Source organism: Bufo gargarizans, chromosome 8, assembly GCF_014858855.1.
Source record: "Bufo gargarizans isolate SCDJY-AF-19 chromosome 8, ASM1485885v1, whole genome shotgun sequence".
NCBI lineage: Eukaryota > Metazoa > Chordata > Amphibia > Anura > Bufonidae > Bufo > Bufo gargarizans.
Genome location: NC_058087.1, coordinates 73303861 through 73319041, shown reverse-complemented (window position 1 = coordinate 73319041; position 15181 = coordinate 73303861). Strand labels below are relative to the sequence as shown.

Below are 15181 nucleotides of genomic sequence, written 5' to 3'. Positions count from 1 at the left end.
CCATTGTAGTGGTGGTGCAGTGTAATTACAACTTCCTCACCCTTTAAAGTGAATGGGGCAAGCATTTTTTATTACACTGCACTACTACTAAAATGTAGACAGCATGCAGTTAAACATTGAACAGGACACAGCACTTGCACGAGCACCACAACCCCCCCCCCCCCCCCCCAGACAGCTGACCAGCGGGTGCACAAGGGATCAGAAGCCTATCTTATATTGAATAAAAAATGGATTGGAGAAGGGCACTCACTATATGGGAATATACAGAATTTTATTCCACTTGGAGGAATACAGAAATTAAATCAATAAAATGACACACAATAATAAAACAATTGTAATGGCACAACAATAAATTAGGATAAAACAGCAGATCAGCTGAATAAACTACCTAGAATAGCCAACCTGCTAACTAGACTATAATAACCGTATATATCCACATCTGGTATATAGCCTGTAGGTTTACACTTGTAGGGTATTGGAATTCCCTCATACGCTGCACAAGTCTGCTACGTCCACAGAACTCCAGGTTATTACGACAGACAGCAAATGATTACTGGCAGGATGGTTATATTACGGGTAAGCGTCAATGCACAATGTTACTTGTATAAAGCCAGTGAGTCCACACTTAGTGAAGTATCTCTCATAAGTTGCAAACACCTGCTATGTCACAAACACTCCAAATAAGTATGGGCAGACAACGCAAGTAGTAAGTAACTGGAGTAGTCGGGTAAGTAGCAGATAAACTTTCCCTCAATACACGGGCTTAATTGTACTGATCATGATTCTCCGGCGGTTTCTTCTGTCAGCCCGCCCGACGCGGCATTCAGTGTGGCTGTTACCTAACACGGCGTCCCGCGTGGTATCAGAGTCAAACGTAGCGTCCCACGTGACTCTAGCCGCTTCCTGGAGAGCGTCTCCAGTCTCCTGGGTCCTACTTTCCCTCCGCCTCCACTCTCATTTAGTTCCAGAGATGCAGGTATCTATGGGGATGTAGTATTAGGTTTCCATAAATCAATAATATTTCATTGATGAAAGTCCAGTACGGCACCAAACGCGTTTCAGGGTATACACCCCTTCATCAGTGTCTATGAAACTGGACTACTTGTGAGGGCTTTATATATCCCGCCGTATCTGGAATACTCAGTTGTTCCAAAAACCTGGATCTGGATTTATTACCTCAACATATAATCATACATTACTTTGCCATTTCTTGGAGAATATATAATTATAATTATCCCCATATACATTACATAAAATTACTTTATTAGAAATAAATATGTATACAGTAAAACATAATAATAAAATTCCTAAAAATGCTAAAATAATCACATGACAAGCGTAATATATATTCACATATAGACCTCTTGATCAATATATTCATTGTGAGTTATGTAGACTAGGGGGAGAGTCCCATGGGGAGGTGGGGTCAATGCTGATAAACAGCCTGACGTCGACCCCACATCACCACAGGACACGCCCCCACTCTCACAAAAAGCCAAATAATTGAATTTCGGCATTAAGGCCTTTTGGTAGCGGCGAATCAAACTCAAAAATTCTCCTTGATTCCTGTCTGGACATATGTCAGATATGGTTACCACCTCTCCATGGACGTTTCACTTTTTCTAACGCATAAAATTCAAGGGATGATGGATCACAATTGTGCACCCGCTTAAAGTGACTAGAGAGAGTGTAGTTCATAGCCCTTCTTTATATTGGAAATGTGTTCTGACACTCTTTTCTTGAACAATCTCTTTGTCCTCCCAATATATTGTTTGTGACATGCACACTCGAGGAGATATATTACATCACGAGAGTTGCACGTCAAAGCATCCCTAATAGATCATTTAAATGCATTCTGTGTGGAACTGACCTCCACAGTCTTCTTAGGGAAAGAGGTAATTTTGCAGTTGTTACACTGACCACATCTAAAGAAGCCTTTTGCGGTTAACCAGTTGGTTGACCCTTATAAAATCGAATGGATCCAACTGGTTAACCGCAAAAGGCTTCTCTAGATGTGGTCAGTGTAACAACTGCAAAATTACCTCTTTCCCTAAGAAGACTGTGGAGGTCAGTTCCACACAGAATGCATTTAAATGATCTATTAGGGATGCTTTGACGTGCAACTCTAGTGATGTAATATATCTCCTCGAGTGTGCATGTCACAAACAATATATTGGGAGGACAAAGAGATTGTTCAAGAAAAGAGTGTCAGAACACATTTCCAATATAAAGAAGGGCTATGAACTACACTCTCTCTATCTGGAGTATTCCAGACACGGCGGGATATATAAAGCCCTCACAAGTAGTCCAGTTTCATAGCCACTGATGAAGGGGTGTATACCCTGAAACGCATTTGGTGCCGTACTGGACTTTCATCAATAAAATATTATTGATTTATGGAAACCTAATATTACATCCCCATAGATACCTGCATCTCTGGAACTAAATGAGAGTGGAGGCGGAGGGAAAGTAGGACCCAGGAGACTGGAGACGCTCTCCAGGAAGCGGCTACAGAGTCACGTGGGACGCTATGTTTGAATCGGATACCACGCGGGACGCCGTGTTAGGTAACAGCCACACTGAATGCTGTGTAGGGCGGGCTGACAGAAGAAACCGCCGGAGAATCCAGGAGCGGTAATGTACATGATCAGTACAATTAAGCCTGTGTATTGAGGGAAAGTTTATCTGCTACTTACCCGACTACTCCAGTTACTTACTACTTGCGTTGTCTGCCCATACTTATTTGGAGTGTTTGTGACATAGCAGGTGTTTGCAACTTATGAGAGATACTTCACTAAGTGTGGACTCACTGGCTTTATACAAGTAACATTGTGCATTGACGCTCACCCGTAATATAACCATCCTGCCCGTAATCATTTGCTGTCTGTCGTAATAACCTGGAGTTCTGTGGACGTAGCAGACTTGTGCAGCGTATGAGGGAATTCCAATACCCTACAAGTGTAAACCTACAGGCTATATACCAGATGTGGATATATACGGTTATTATAGTCTAGTTAGCAGGTTGGCTATTCTAGGTAGTTTATTCAGCTGATCTGCTGTTTTATCCTAATTTATTGTTGTGCCATTACAATTGTTTTATTATTGTGTGTGATTTTATTGATTTAATTTCTGTATTCCTCCAAGTGAAATAAAATTCTGTATATTCCCATATAGTGAGTGCCCTTCTCCAATCCATTTTTTATTCAGTTCTTTGTGACGGGCGAGTCCATTGAAGTGTGCACCCATTTTGTTGTGTTCAACTGGTGAGCCACCGAATATATAATTTTCGATCTTAGGCTACTTTCACACTTGCATTTGGAGCGGATCCGTCTGGTATTTGTACAGACGGATCCGTTCCTATAATGCAAACGATGGTATCCGTTCAGAAGGAACAGTTTGCATTATATTTCACTTAAAAAGTCTAAGTACAATTTGTATTAAGACGGATCCGTCCAGACTTTACATTGAAAGTCAATGGGGGGCAGATCCGTTTGAAAAATGCACCATATTGTGTCACCTTCGAACGGATCCGTCCCCATTGTCTTTCATTGCAAGCAGCGTTCGGGTGTCCGCCTGCTGAGCGGAGCGGAGGACAGACAGTGCCAGACTGATGCATTCTGTGCAGATCCGCATCCACTCAGAATGCATTAGGGCTGGACGGATCAGTTCGGGGCCGCTTGTGAGAGCCTTCAAACGGAACTCACAAGCGGAACCCCGAACGCTAATGTGAAAGTAGCCTTATATTGATGACCTCCAAGGACCCAAATCTCCCATTCCTCTTCACTGCGCAACTACGGAGAAGAAGAGTTTGAATAAAGGAGCAGTCGAGCCACTACCACCCCAAGCAAATTCACCTACCATACCCTGTACATATTCATATGGCTGAAATGCAGATATTTCTCACTCCTGGTTTGCTTTCCTGGTATCTTAGGTCGACCTGACCTTAGCTCTAAACATATACAGGGAGTGCAGAATTATTAGGCAAATTAGTATTTTGACCACATCATCCTCTTTATGCATGTTGTCTTACTCCAAGCTGTATAGGCTCGAAAGCCTACTACCAATTAAGCATATTAGGTGATGTGCATCTCTGTAATGAGAAGGGGTGTGGTCTAATGACATCAACACCCTATATCAGGTGTGCATAATTATTAGGCAACTTCCTTTCCTTTGGCAAAATGGGTCAAAAGAAGGACTTGACAGGCTCAGAAAGTCAAAAATAGTGAGATATCTTGCAGAGGGATGCAGCACTCTTAAAATTGCAAAGCTTCTGAAGCGTGATCATCGAACAATCAAGCGTTTCATTCAAAATAGTCAACAGGGTCGCAAGAAGCGTGTGGAAAAACCAAGGCGCAAAATAACTGCCCATGAACTGAGAAAAGTCAAGCGTGCAGCTGCCAAGATACCACTTGCCACCAGTTTGGCCATATTTCAGAGCTGCAACATCACTGGAGTGCCCAAAAGCACAAGGTGTGCAATACTCAGAGACATGGCCAAGGTAAGAAAGGCTGAAAGACGACCACCACTGAACAAGACACACAAGCTGAAACGTCAAGACTAGGCCAAGAAATATCTCAAGACTGATTTTTTTAAGGTTTTATGGACTGATGAAATGAGAGTGAGTCTTGATGGGCCAGATGGATGGGCCCGTGGCTGGATTGGTAAAGGGCAGAGAGCTCCAGTCCTACTCAGACGCCAGCAAGGTGGAGGTGGAGTACTGGTTTGGGCTGGTATCATCAAAGATGAGCTTGTGGGGCCTTTTCGGGTTGAGGATGGAGTCAAGATCAACTCCCAGTCCTACTGCCAGTTTCTGGAAGACACCTTCTTCAAGCAGTGGTACAGGAAGAAGTCTGCATCCTTCAAGAAAAACATGATTTTCATGCAGGACAATGCTCCATCACACGCGTCCAAGTACTCCACAGCGTGGCTGGCAAGAAAGGGTATAAAAGAAGAAAATCTAATGACATGGCCTCCTTGTTCACCTGATCTGAACCCCATTGAGAACCTGTGGTCCATCATCAAATGTGAGATTTACAAGGAGGGAAAACAGTACACCTCTCTGAACAGTGTCTGGGAGGCTGTGGTTGCTGCTGCACGCAATGTTGATGGTGAACAGATCAAAACACTGACAGAATCCATGGATGGCAGGCTTTTGAGTGTCCTTGCAAAGAAAGGTGGCTATATTGGTCACTTATTTGTTTTTGTTTTGTTTTTGAATGTCAGAAATGTATATTTGTGAATGTTGAGATGTTATATTGGTTTCACTGGTAAAAATAAATAATTGAAATGGGTATATATTTGTTTTTTGTTAAGTTGCCTAATAATTATGCACAGTAATAGTCACCTGCACACACAGATATCCCCCTAAAATAGCTAAAACTAAAAACAAACTAAAAACTACTTCCAAAAATATTCAGCTTTGATATTAATGAGTTCTTTGGGTTCATTGAGAACATGGTTGTTGTTCAATAATAAAATTAATCCTCAAAAATACAACTTGCCTAATAATTCTGCACTCCCTGTAGGTCATGTATAAGAACTATACTAAAGCCTAATGGTTAAATGGTCACTAACTTTTCTCACAACTTTGCGTAAATCAACAGCACAGGCGACCACAAGAAACGTTTTATCAGTGACAAATGTCTAGTTCTCCTGTTATGAGTTGTTTACCAGCTCCCCCCTTCCCAAGGATGGATCATCTCTGCAGGAAGATCATCTTACACATATCAATGAAAGTCTAAGGAGAGGGGAGGGGGAGAAGTGAGCAGGAGCCGAGGAGACACAGACAGACAGACACACACACACACACACACCTAGCAAAAGACAGACTGATCAGCTATTGGAAAGTTATATCTCAGCACATGTGCTTCACTCACAAGCATACAGGTTAGCACTTCTCTGTAATGTCCTTCATTATCCTGGAGCTGCTTCTGAGTGACTGTAAAAACAGTTAAGAAGGAGATTCTCCTCTACTTTCAGTGCAGTGGATGACAGCTAGTCTTCACCAACCATGTCTGAGAAAACTGCAGACTAGACATTCACTATGCACAGAGGAAATCTGATAATTCCAGATTAAGTTATATAAAGCCCATAAATAACGTTATTCCTCATGTACACACACTGTACTTCTGATTTAAAAAAAAGTTTGTTAAAAGCTTAATCACAAATTAAGATCATAATTGTGTGCTCTAAACAGTTTTTTTTTTTTCCATATCCCCAGGACACAGAAATGGAGAGCAGTGGGCTACAATGTGACACTGCGATACACCCCACAGAACTGCTCATCACCTGCACAAATGCAGACACTCAGTTGGGAGAGCCAGAATTGGAACTTGAGGTCAGTAAGTCTTCAGTGAAGCGACCTGATTGCTTACTATTTAGACCAAGATATGTTAGTTTGCAAAGTAACAGGTAATAATAAGGAAAATACACCTTCTGCTATCAGTGTTATAGTCTGCAGTATATGGTGATACATTTCTCTCTGATAGGGGAGAGATCTGTGCTAATGATGGTTTAGCTGCCAGAGATTTAGCTTTCAATGTTTAGTACTAGATCTGTATGGATGTAAACAAGAATGTCATTCACTAACAGAAAATCACTAAAGATGAGGTGACAAATCATAATAAGGTCGTTATTATGGGGGACTTCAACTACCAAGATATAGACTGGAGAACTGAAACCTGTAGACCTTGTAAAGGAAACAGGTTTTTGGCAATAACCAAAGACAATTATCTTTCCCAACCGGTTCAGGACCCGACTAGAGGGACGGCCATACTGGACTTAGTATTAACTGATAGACTTGACAGAACAACAGACATGCAGGCCTGGGAAATAGTGACCATAAAATAATAACCTTCCAATTGTCATTCAAAAGAGTGTTTTTTCAGGGAGGAACAAAAATACCAAACTTCAAAAAAAGCTATTAGCGTCATTAACTGGGACAATTTCCTCAAAAATAAAAATACAGCCACAAAATGGGATATTTTTAAAAGCACCATAAACTCTAAAATTGTAAGAGGTACATACCTTGTGGAAATAAAAGGGTTAGGAACAAGAAAAACAATGTGGATAAATAGAGATCTAAAGAAAGCAATAAATGACAGAAAGAAACGATTTAAATCACTAAAACAGGAAAGTACTGAGAAAGCCTTAAAAAAATATGTAAAAAAATAGAATATGTAAAAGACAAATAAAAGTAGCCATACTGGAGACAGAGAGATTAATTGCCAAAAAGAGTAAAATTAACCCTAAAATTTTCTTCAGTTGCATAAATGGTGAAATGTTTAAGCCTGAACATGTTGGCCCTTTACAGAGTGATAAGGGGGAAATTGTAGAGAGCGATGAGGAGAAAACAAATCTATTAAATATTTCTTTTCTCCACTGTATTCACTAAGAAAAATAAACTGTCAGATGAAATGCAGAGTGTCAAAGTAAACTCCCCATTAAAAGTGCCCTGTCTGACCCAGGAAGAAGTGCAGCAGCATCTTAAAAAGATAAAAATGCACAAATCGCCGGAACCAGATGGCATACATCTCTGTATCCTAAGAGAATTAAGTAATGTCATAAAGAGACTCTTATTTCTGATATTTAAGGACTCTATATTGACAGGGAGTGTTGCACAGGATTGGCACTTAGCAAATGTGATGCCAATATTCAAAAAAGTTCCAAAAACAGAGCCCGGATACTATAGGCTGGTAAGTCTAACATCTGTCACGGGTAAACTGTTTGAAGGTTTTCTAAGAGATGCTATCTTGGAGTACCTCAATTAAAAATAAGCAGATAATGCCATATCAGCATGGCTTCATGAGGGATCGGTCATGTCAAACTAATTTAATCAGTTTCTATGAGGAGGTAAGTTCAAAACTGACCGTGGCGAATCAATGGATGTCGTATATCTTGACTTCTCCAAAGCATTTGACACTTTACCACATAAAAGGTTAGTATATAAAATGAGAATGCTTGAACTGGGAGAGAATGTCTGTATGTGGGTAAGTAACTGGCTCAGTGATAGAAAACAGAGGGTGGTTAGTAATGGTATACACTCAGATTGGGTTTACTGTCACTAGCGGAGTAACTCAGGGGTCAATATTGGGCCCTATTCTCTTCAATATATTTATGGCAAATTAAATTTAACACTGACAAACGTAAGGTTATGCACATGGGAAGGAATAATGCAAGTCACCCGTACATACTAAATGGTAAAACACTGGTGTAACACTGACATGGAAAAGGACTTAGGAATTTTAGTGAACAGCAAACTAAGCTGTAGAAACCAGTGTCAGACAGCTGCTGCCAAGGCCAAAACAATTATGGGGTTCATCAAAAAGGGCATAGATGCCCATGATGATAACACAGTCCTGCCACTTTACAAATCACTAGTCAGACCACACATGGAGTACTGTGTACAGTTCTGGGCTTCTGTGTACACGGCAGACATAGCAGAGCAGGAGAGGGTTCAGAGGAGGGCAACTAAAGTAATAACTGGAATGGGGGGACTACAGTACCCTGAAAGATTAACAAAATTAGGGTTATTGAAGTTTAGAAAAAAAGACGACTAAGGGGAGGTCTAACATCCATATATAAATATATCCGGGGGCAGTACAGAGTTCTCTCCCATCATCCATTGATACCAAAGACTGTGAGTGTGACGAGGGGACACCCTCTGCGTCTGGAGGAAAAAAGGTTTGTACACAAACATAGAAGCGGATTCTTTACGGTAAGAGCAGTGAGACTATGGAACTCTCTGCCTGAGGAGGTGGTGATGGTGAGTACAATAAAGGAATTCAAGAGGGGCCTGGATGTATTTCTGGAGCGTAATAATATTACAGTCTATACTACAAGAGATGGGTCATTGATCCAGGGAGTCTGATTGCTTTATTGGCGTTGGAAAGGAGTTTTTCCCATGAATAATGTTAAAAATGACATCATATAGTACATGAAAATACCTTTCTAACAAAGCAAGAACCAGCCCTGTACCTCACATGGATCAAGAGATCTCTCCAGTCATTGCTCTGTTTTTATATCAAGCTGGCTCTTCAAGAGGAGTGTCTTTTCCGCTGGAGCTCAGAAGGCATGTCTCAGCTCTCCTTATCAGAGTTCAAGAGGCAATTGTAAGATAAAACTGAGCATGTGCGGCCTTTTTAGGCTACTTTCACACTTGCGCTTGATCGGATCCGTTCTGAACGGATCCGATCATATTAATGCAGACGGAGGCTCCGTTCAGTACGGATCCGTCTGCATTAATAACTTAGAAAAATTTCTAAGTGCGAGAGTAGCCTGAGCGGATCCGTTCAGACTTTAAATGTAAAGTCAATGGGGGACGGATCCGCTTGAAGATTGAGCCATATGGTGTCATCTTCAAGCGGATCCGTTCCCATTGACTTACATTGTAAGTCTGGATGGATCCGCAGGCCTCCGCACGGCCAGGCGGACACCCGAACGCTGCAAGCAGCGTTCAGCTGTCCGCCTGGCCGTGCGGAGGCGAGCGGAGCGGAGGCTGAACGCCGCCAGACTGATGCAGTCTGAGCGGATCCGCATCCATTCAGACTGCATCAGGGCTGGACGGAAGCGTTCTGCTCCGCTCGTGAGCTCCTTCAAACGGAGCTCACGAGCGGACAGCAGAACGCTAGTGTGAAAGTAGCCTTAATGAGCCAGTCAAAGAAATAAGAAATTAAGTGGCACTATACAGATACATTTTATTGAATAACTCAATAGCTATACCAAAATTTTAATTACATGCAATTACAAAAGTATTCAGATCCAAGTTCTGGTTTTAAAACTGTAGAATATTATTCGTGGGACATCCCCTTTGATTGAGGAAAATTGGTTTCTACCTCACAGGGATTTTTTTTGCCTTACTCTGGATCAACTTGCAGGATAACAGGCTGAACTGGATGGACAGATGTCTTTCTTCAGCCTAATAAACTATGTTACTACGTTATTTACAAGTTATTTGTCACTCAAAGGGGTTTTCCGGGACTAACATGTTTATGACCCATCCATAGGAGAGGTCATTAATTTGAGATCGGTGGAGGTCTGACACGTGACGCCCCCTCTGATCAGCTGTTTGTGGCAGCCATTTTTATAAAACTAAACAGTGTACGGAGCCAGAACACAACAGCTCTGTACCCTGTGTAGCCTTTCTCAGGTACTGGTGAGAAATGAGCTGCAGTACTGAGAGCGACCACTACACAATGTATAGCGCTGTGGTGTTCTGGCTCCATACAATGTTTACTTACTGAACTGCGGCTGCTCACAGCTGGTCAGTGGGGTGCAGAGTGTAAGACCCCACAGTTCTGATATCGATAAGTTAGTCCCAGAAAACCCCTCTAATATACAGTATATGTCTTGCACTTAGGATGCCTCACAACAGCAGATGTCTGCGCTCACTGAACAATACCACTTTATAGATCAAGATGGGAATGACATCCGTTATGAGATTCAGGCACTGTCTGGCACCAGTCCTCAGATGGTAAGTTTATAATATAATTAGTGTTGAGCGAAGCGAGCGTCGGATGCTACATCCGAAGCCGCTTCGTTGAAAACTTCGGAATAATACTGTAGAGAGACTAGTCTCCAAACAGTATTAAAATGTATGGACTCCGATGAGCTTTCCACTTTAAAAATCAACTACCAAGGGTTTTCAGCGAAGTCACACGCAACTTTGTTAATAACTAACTTCGGCTCATGGAAGTCCATACATGTTAATACTGTACAGAGATGGATCTCCGTACAGTGTTATTCCGAAGTTTTGAACATAGCGACTTCAGATGTAGCATCCGACACTTGCTTCACTCAACACTAAATATAATTTATATAGTAGTTTAGTCATATATCATTACATACAGTATGTTCATGTAGTATACAGATGATGGATAACATGGTAAGAGAGGGTCATAGTACTCCACAGAATCTACACTGGCATATATGCAGACTCTGCTGTATATACGTGCATATTGGTATCTTGTGGTTGTGTAATGCTGATGAGTTTTCAGTTATTCTGATTTCTTATTTTATAAAGATGATATTGGCGAGTGATTCGGAGAACGGGCGAGTGTTTCACGTCAATGTCATTCCCTCTAACCAGACAACAGCCCAGCTACTTATTCCCCAAGGTAAGCCAACTGGAAGTATCAGAATAGAGATTTAGGGTTGTGATTTTTGTTTTTTAAATATTCAAGAGTGTTCATGACTTCTTCCTCATGCAGGGAGTTGCTGCAAATTAGCAACTCCCGCTCAGGAGAACTGGGAATGATTTAAAATGGCCACCAGCAACCTGTCCTAGAATGTGAGCAGGACTGATTGCCCCCACTTGCAGAGCTGCCTATGGGGGTGAGGGAGCAGAGCCTCACTACACTGCTCTGCAATAGATGGTGATGATGTGATCCTGCCTATGATATGTCATCATGGCTAAGCAGCCTGACAGGAACCCTTACCAATATGCAGTATATGCAAGTACTTAGTGTTTAGTGAGGCCTCAACTCCCCCCCCCCCCCCCCCCCCCGATGCAGCTTTGCAAGTGGAGACAACAAGTCCTGCTCACATTCTAGTACAGGTTCCATTCCTGGAGAACCCCTTTAAACTCCTGACAATACTGACTGAACGTTCAGATCCATATTTCTGTATACATGCCTCATATTTGTATTGGGTACTCAAATGTAAGTCAGACACACTGGAGGACAATGTATGTGTTATGCCTAGTGCAGGGCCTGCGCGGGGCACTAATGATGCAGAAATACTTTGAATACTTGTGTTGTGCATCGCCCCCTAAGGCCCTGCACTAGGCAACACAGTAAAGTGTCACTACTGAGATTTCAGATGTTTCATCAGTTCCTAACAAGAACCGTGTATCCATCAAAAGCAACTTGCTGATTGTTTTCATATAGGAGAAGCTGATTTTTTTCTCCTTACTCTGGGGTAGGGGTGGGCGATATGGCCTAAAATCTATATTGCGATATAATTTTAAGCATGTGCGATATATATCACGATATATTGTTTTTTTTTTATATTTGGGGGGGGGGGGGGGGTTTAAACTTTTTTTTTTACTTTTTATTTAATAACTATTAGCCTCCTTAAGGGCTAGAACCCTTGTCATATTCACCCTAATAGAGCTCTATTAGGGTGAATAGGACTTTACACTCTCCTTGCTACCCTGTGCTTTGTGCACACAACAGCAGGGAGCTGACCATGGCAGCCAGCCTCTCATATGCCCCCCAGCCTCTCATGTGCCCCCCAGGCTCTGATCAGCCCCCCAGCCCCTGATCCGCCCCCCAGCCTCTTATGTGCCCCCCAGCCTCTCCCTCTTATCAGCCCCCTCTGGTAACTGAAACCCACCCCCCCCTCCCTCCCCAGTATTAATCATTGGTGGCAGTGGCCACCGGGTCCCCCTCCTCCCCCCTATGAGAAGAAGGAGCCGGGCGCTCCTTCTTCTCATAGGTCTGTGCGGCACTTTGCTAATGCTATAAGCATTAGCAATGCGCCGCACAGACAGAAGAAGGAGCGACCGGCGGCCACGGCGCACGTGAGTATAATGCCAGGACTTCAGTAGCATGACTCCTGGCTGCCATGGTAACCGATCTTCACTACCGCTCCGTGGTCATATCTCGGTCCGGCGATATGCACAAAATCCATATCGTGGCACAAATTTATATCGCATATCGCCTATATCGCCTATATCGCCCACCCCTACTCTGGGGGGGAAAAGATTTAGCAGCAGTGAGCCAGTTTTATTCAAGGGATAATACATTGGATTGTTTTAAAGTCATTTTAACTTTGTTTTCTAGGACTTCTATAATAATAGTCTATCTTTAGGATAGGCCATCAGTATCAGCAGGGGTCTGACTCCTGGTACCCTCACCGACCAGCTGTTCAGCAGTAGCTCTGGCACAGGAACTGCAGAGCTCTGTCCTCTGGCGTTGGCTATTACATTTCAGCGGCAGAGCTACTGCTGAACATCTGGGGTGCCAACCTGGTTAGGCCATCAGTAAGTCCTAGAAAACCCCTTTAAGGTAAATCTGTTTTTTTTATTTTTATTTGCAGAGCCTATAGACCACAACCAGACACTAGCGAATCTGCAGACTGTACAGAATATCTCTGGAAATTCTGCGCCAGAAGACACCAGCAGCTTGATTCTTCATTCCAGCACTACGCTTGATGTGACTAAGAAATCAACTACCAGGTAGAAAATAAAATCATGTTTATTATAGTATTATTGTACTGTATAACGATATCCTCATTGTAGAAATTGCAGCTACGTTATATCTAGACTCCCTCTTTGCAAATGTGTTGGTTTATACTTTCTCAGTTACAACTATAGAAAGAATGCCCAGAGTAAGAATATGCAAGGTCATGTGTCTCCAGAGACTGGATAAATAAACCGCAGATCATGCAGAAGAATAGATAATTACTCTGATGAACAGGGATGGACTGGCCATAGATGCCACAGGGAAATTTACAGGTGGGCCGATGCCCAGGGGGGCCAGATACATAATAATCTGACGCTCTGGGCATTATTTAATGCTGGGAGCATCAGGTATTTAAAGGGAGTCTTTCACGCTGATTGACCCTATTAACCTATTAACAGACTTATGTCCACGGCATCCCCCATATTAAAACTATTCTTACCATATGTTGCTTGCTATCATCGTTCCTCCGAAAAACACTTTTATTAATTTTCATACCAATCCACTCCCCCTCCACTGCGTCTGCCCGCCCCTGGTCTCTGCTCTAACCTCCCTCCTCCTGTCCGTAATCCTGCACATGCGCCGATGACCGCGAAATCGGCGCGTGTGCATTGAATGACCACAGTCTGGCCGGAGCATCACAGTTTACAGTGCGCATGCGCCGGCCCCGGCCTAACTTACGTTCTTGCCGTGATGCACTGTGATCACGGCAAGAACATAAGTTAGGCCGGCGCATGCACACGGTAAACTGTGATGCCCCGGCCAGACTGGTCATTCAATGCGCACTCGCCGATTTCGCGGTCATCGGCGCATGCGCAGGATTACGGACGGGAGGAGGGAGGTTAGAGCAGAGACCAGTTATACCCTGATATGTGCCCCCTCACAGTAGTTATGCCCAGATATGTGCCCCCTCACAGTAGTTATGCCAAATATGTGCCCTCCTCACAGTAGTAATGCTCACATGTGCCCCCTCACAGCGTTTGCATTTCTTTCTGGCAAAGCCACCTGGTCCTGGCCCGCGAAAAATGGTTGGGCACCACTGGTCTACACTGCTAGACCCACCTTGGGTATTCATCCGGCAGGCTTGAAAGAACTAGTGTGCTCAAGGAAATGCAGTGATTGGAGAAATAAAGTCATGTGAGGCTATTTGGTGTCACAGAGCACAGATTGGATGCATGTCAGGACACTAAGACTAGGAAAATGTGACTTTACTCCAAGGGCTAAGAATTAAAAGCAGGATATATTTATGGTATTAAGAAGGCAACTGAGAACATGTATACCTTCCTGAGTTCTGTGGGACACCTATATCTTTTAAAGAGGGCACAGTTCCCCTCGAAGGTAAGTCATCACTAAGACTAGGAATATATGACTTTTGTCTCCAAAGAGCTAATAATTAAAAGCAGGAGATATTTAAAGTATTAAAGGGGTTATCCAAGACTATTAAATTCCCCCCATATGCCCGGGCCCCTCACAATGAATTTACTTACCTCGCTCTCCGCTCCCTGCGCTGCTTTTAGTTCCCGCACCGCCACTGCTGCTTCTCCCCGTGCGTGGATGAAAACATCCGGTGTCGGAGGGGAGCAGCAAATGGCAGGCAGGGACCAGCCCCCCTAGCATCCCTGTCTCCGCCTGCCATTGGTTGCTCCCCCGACACTGGATGTTTTCATCAGCGACAGTGGGCGAACCAGGAGCAGTGCAGGGGCGAGGTACAGTAAGTATATTCAATGTGAAGTGCCCGGGCATATGGGGGACATTTAATAGTTTTGGATAACCCCTTGAAGGAGGCAACTGAGAACATGTTTACCATGCAGAATACTGAATACTGTGGGACACCCTCGCACAATTTACCTAGAAGGTAAGTCATCATAGCTTGTTACGGGGCGATTCTTATATTGTATGCCCCACATTTATTTTTGACCTTGCTGGCACTTCTATACATTGCCATATTTTGACAGTATTGAAGGAGTAGGTGCCGCGTCTACACAAGAAAAAAGATACAA

The 15181-nt window shown here is 43.1% G+C and overlaps 1 protein-coding gene across 1 annotated transcript in view; it reads left to right on the top strand.

Annotated features, from left to right (window-relative positions):
- CARF (calcium responsive transcription factor) overlaps positions 1 to 15181 on the top strand; it is a 68881-nt gene that overhangs the window by 8354 nt on the left and 45346 nt on the right. The window contains exons 2-5 of the mRNA XM_044305022.1: positions 6221 to 6337; positions 10358 to 10471; positions 11021 to 11114; positions 13039 to 13177. Of these exons, the coding sequence (XP_044160957.1) occupies positions 6230 to 6337; positions 10358 to 10471; positions 11021 to 11114; positions 13039 to 13177 (455 nt within the window). The 5' untranslated portion in view covers positions 6221 to 6229. The remainder of the gene's footprint in view (positions 1 to 6220; positions 6338 to 10357; positions 10472 to 11020; positions 11115 to 13038; positions 13178 to 15181) is intronic.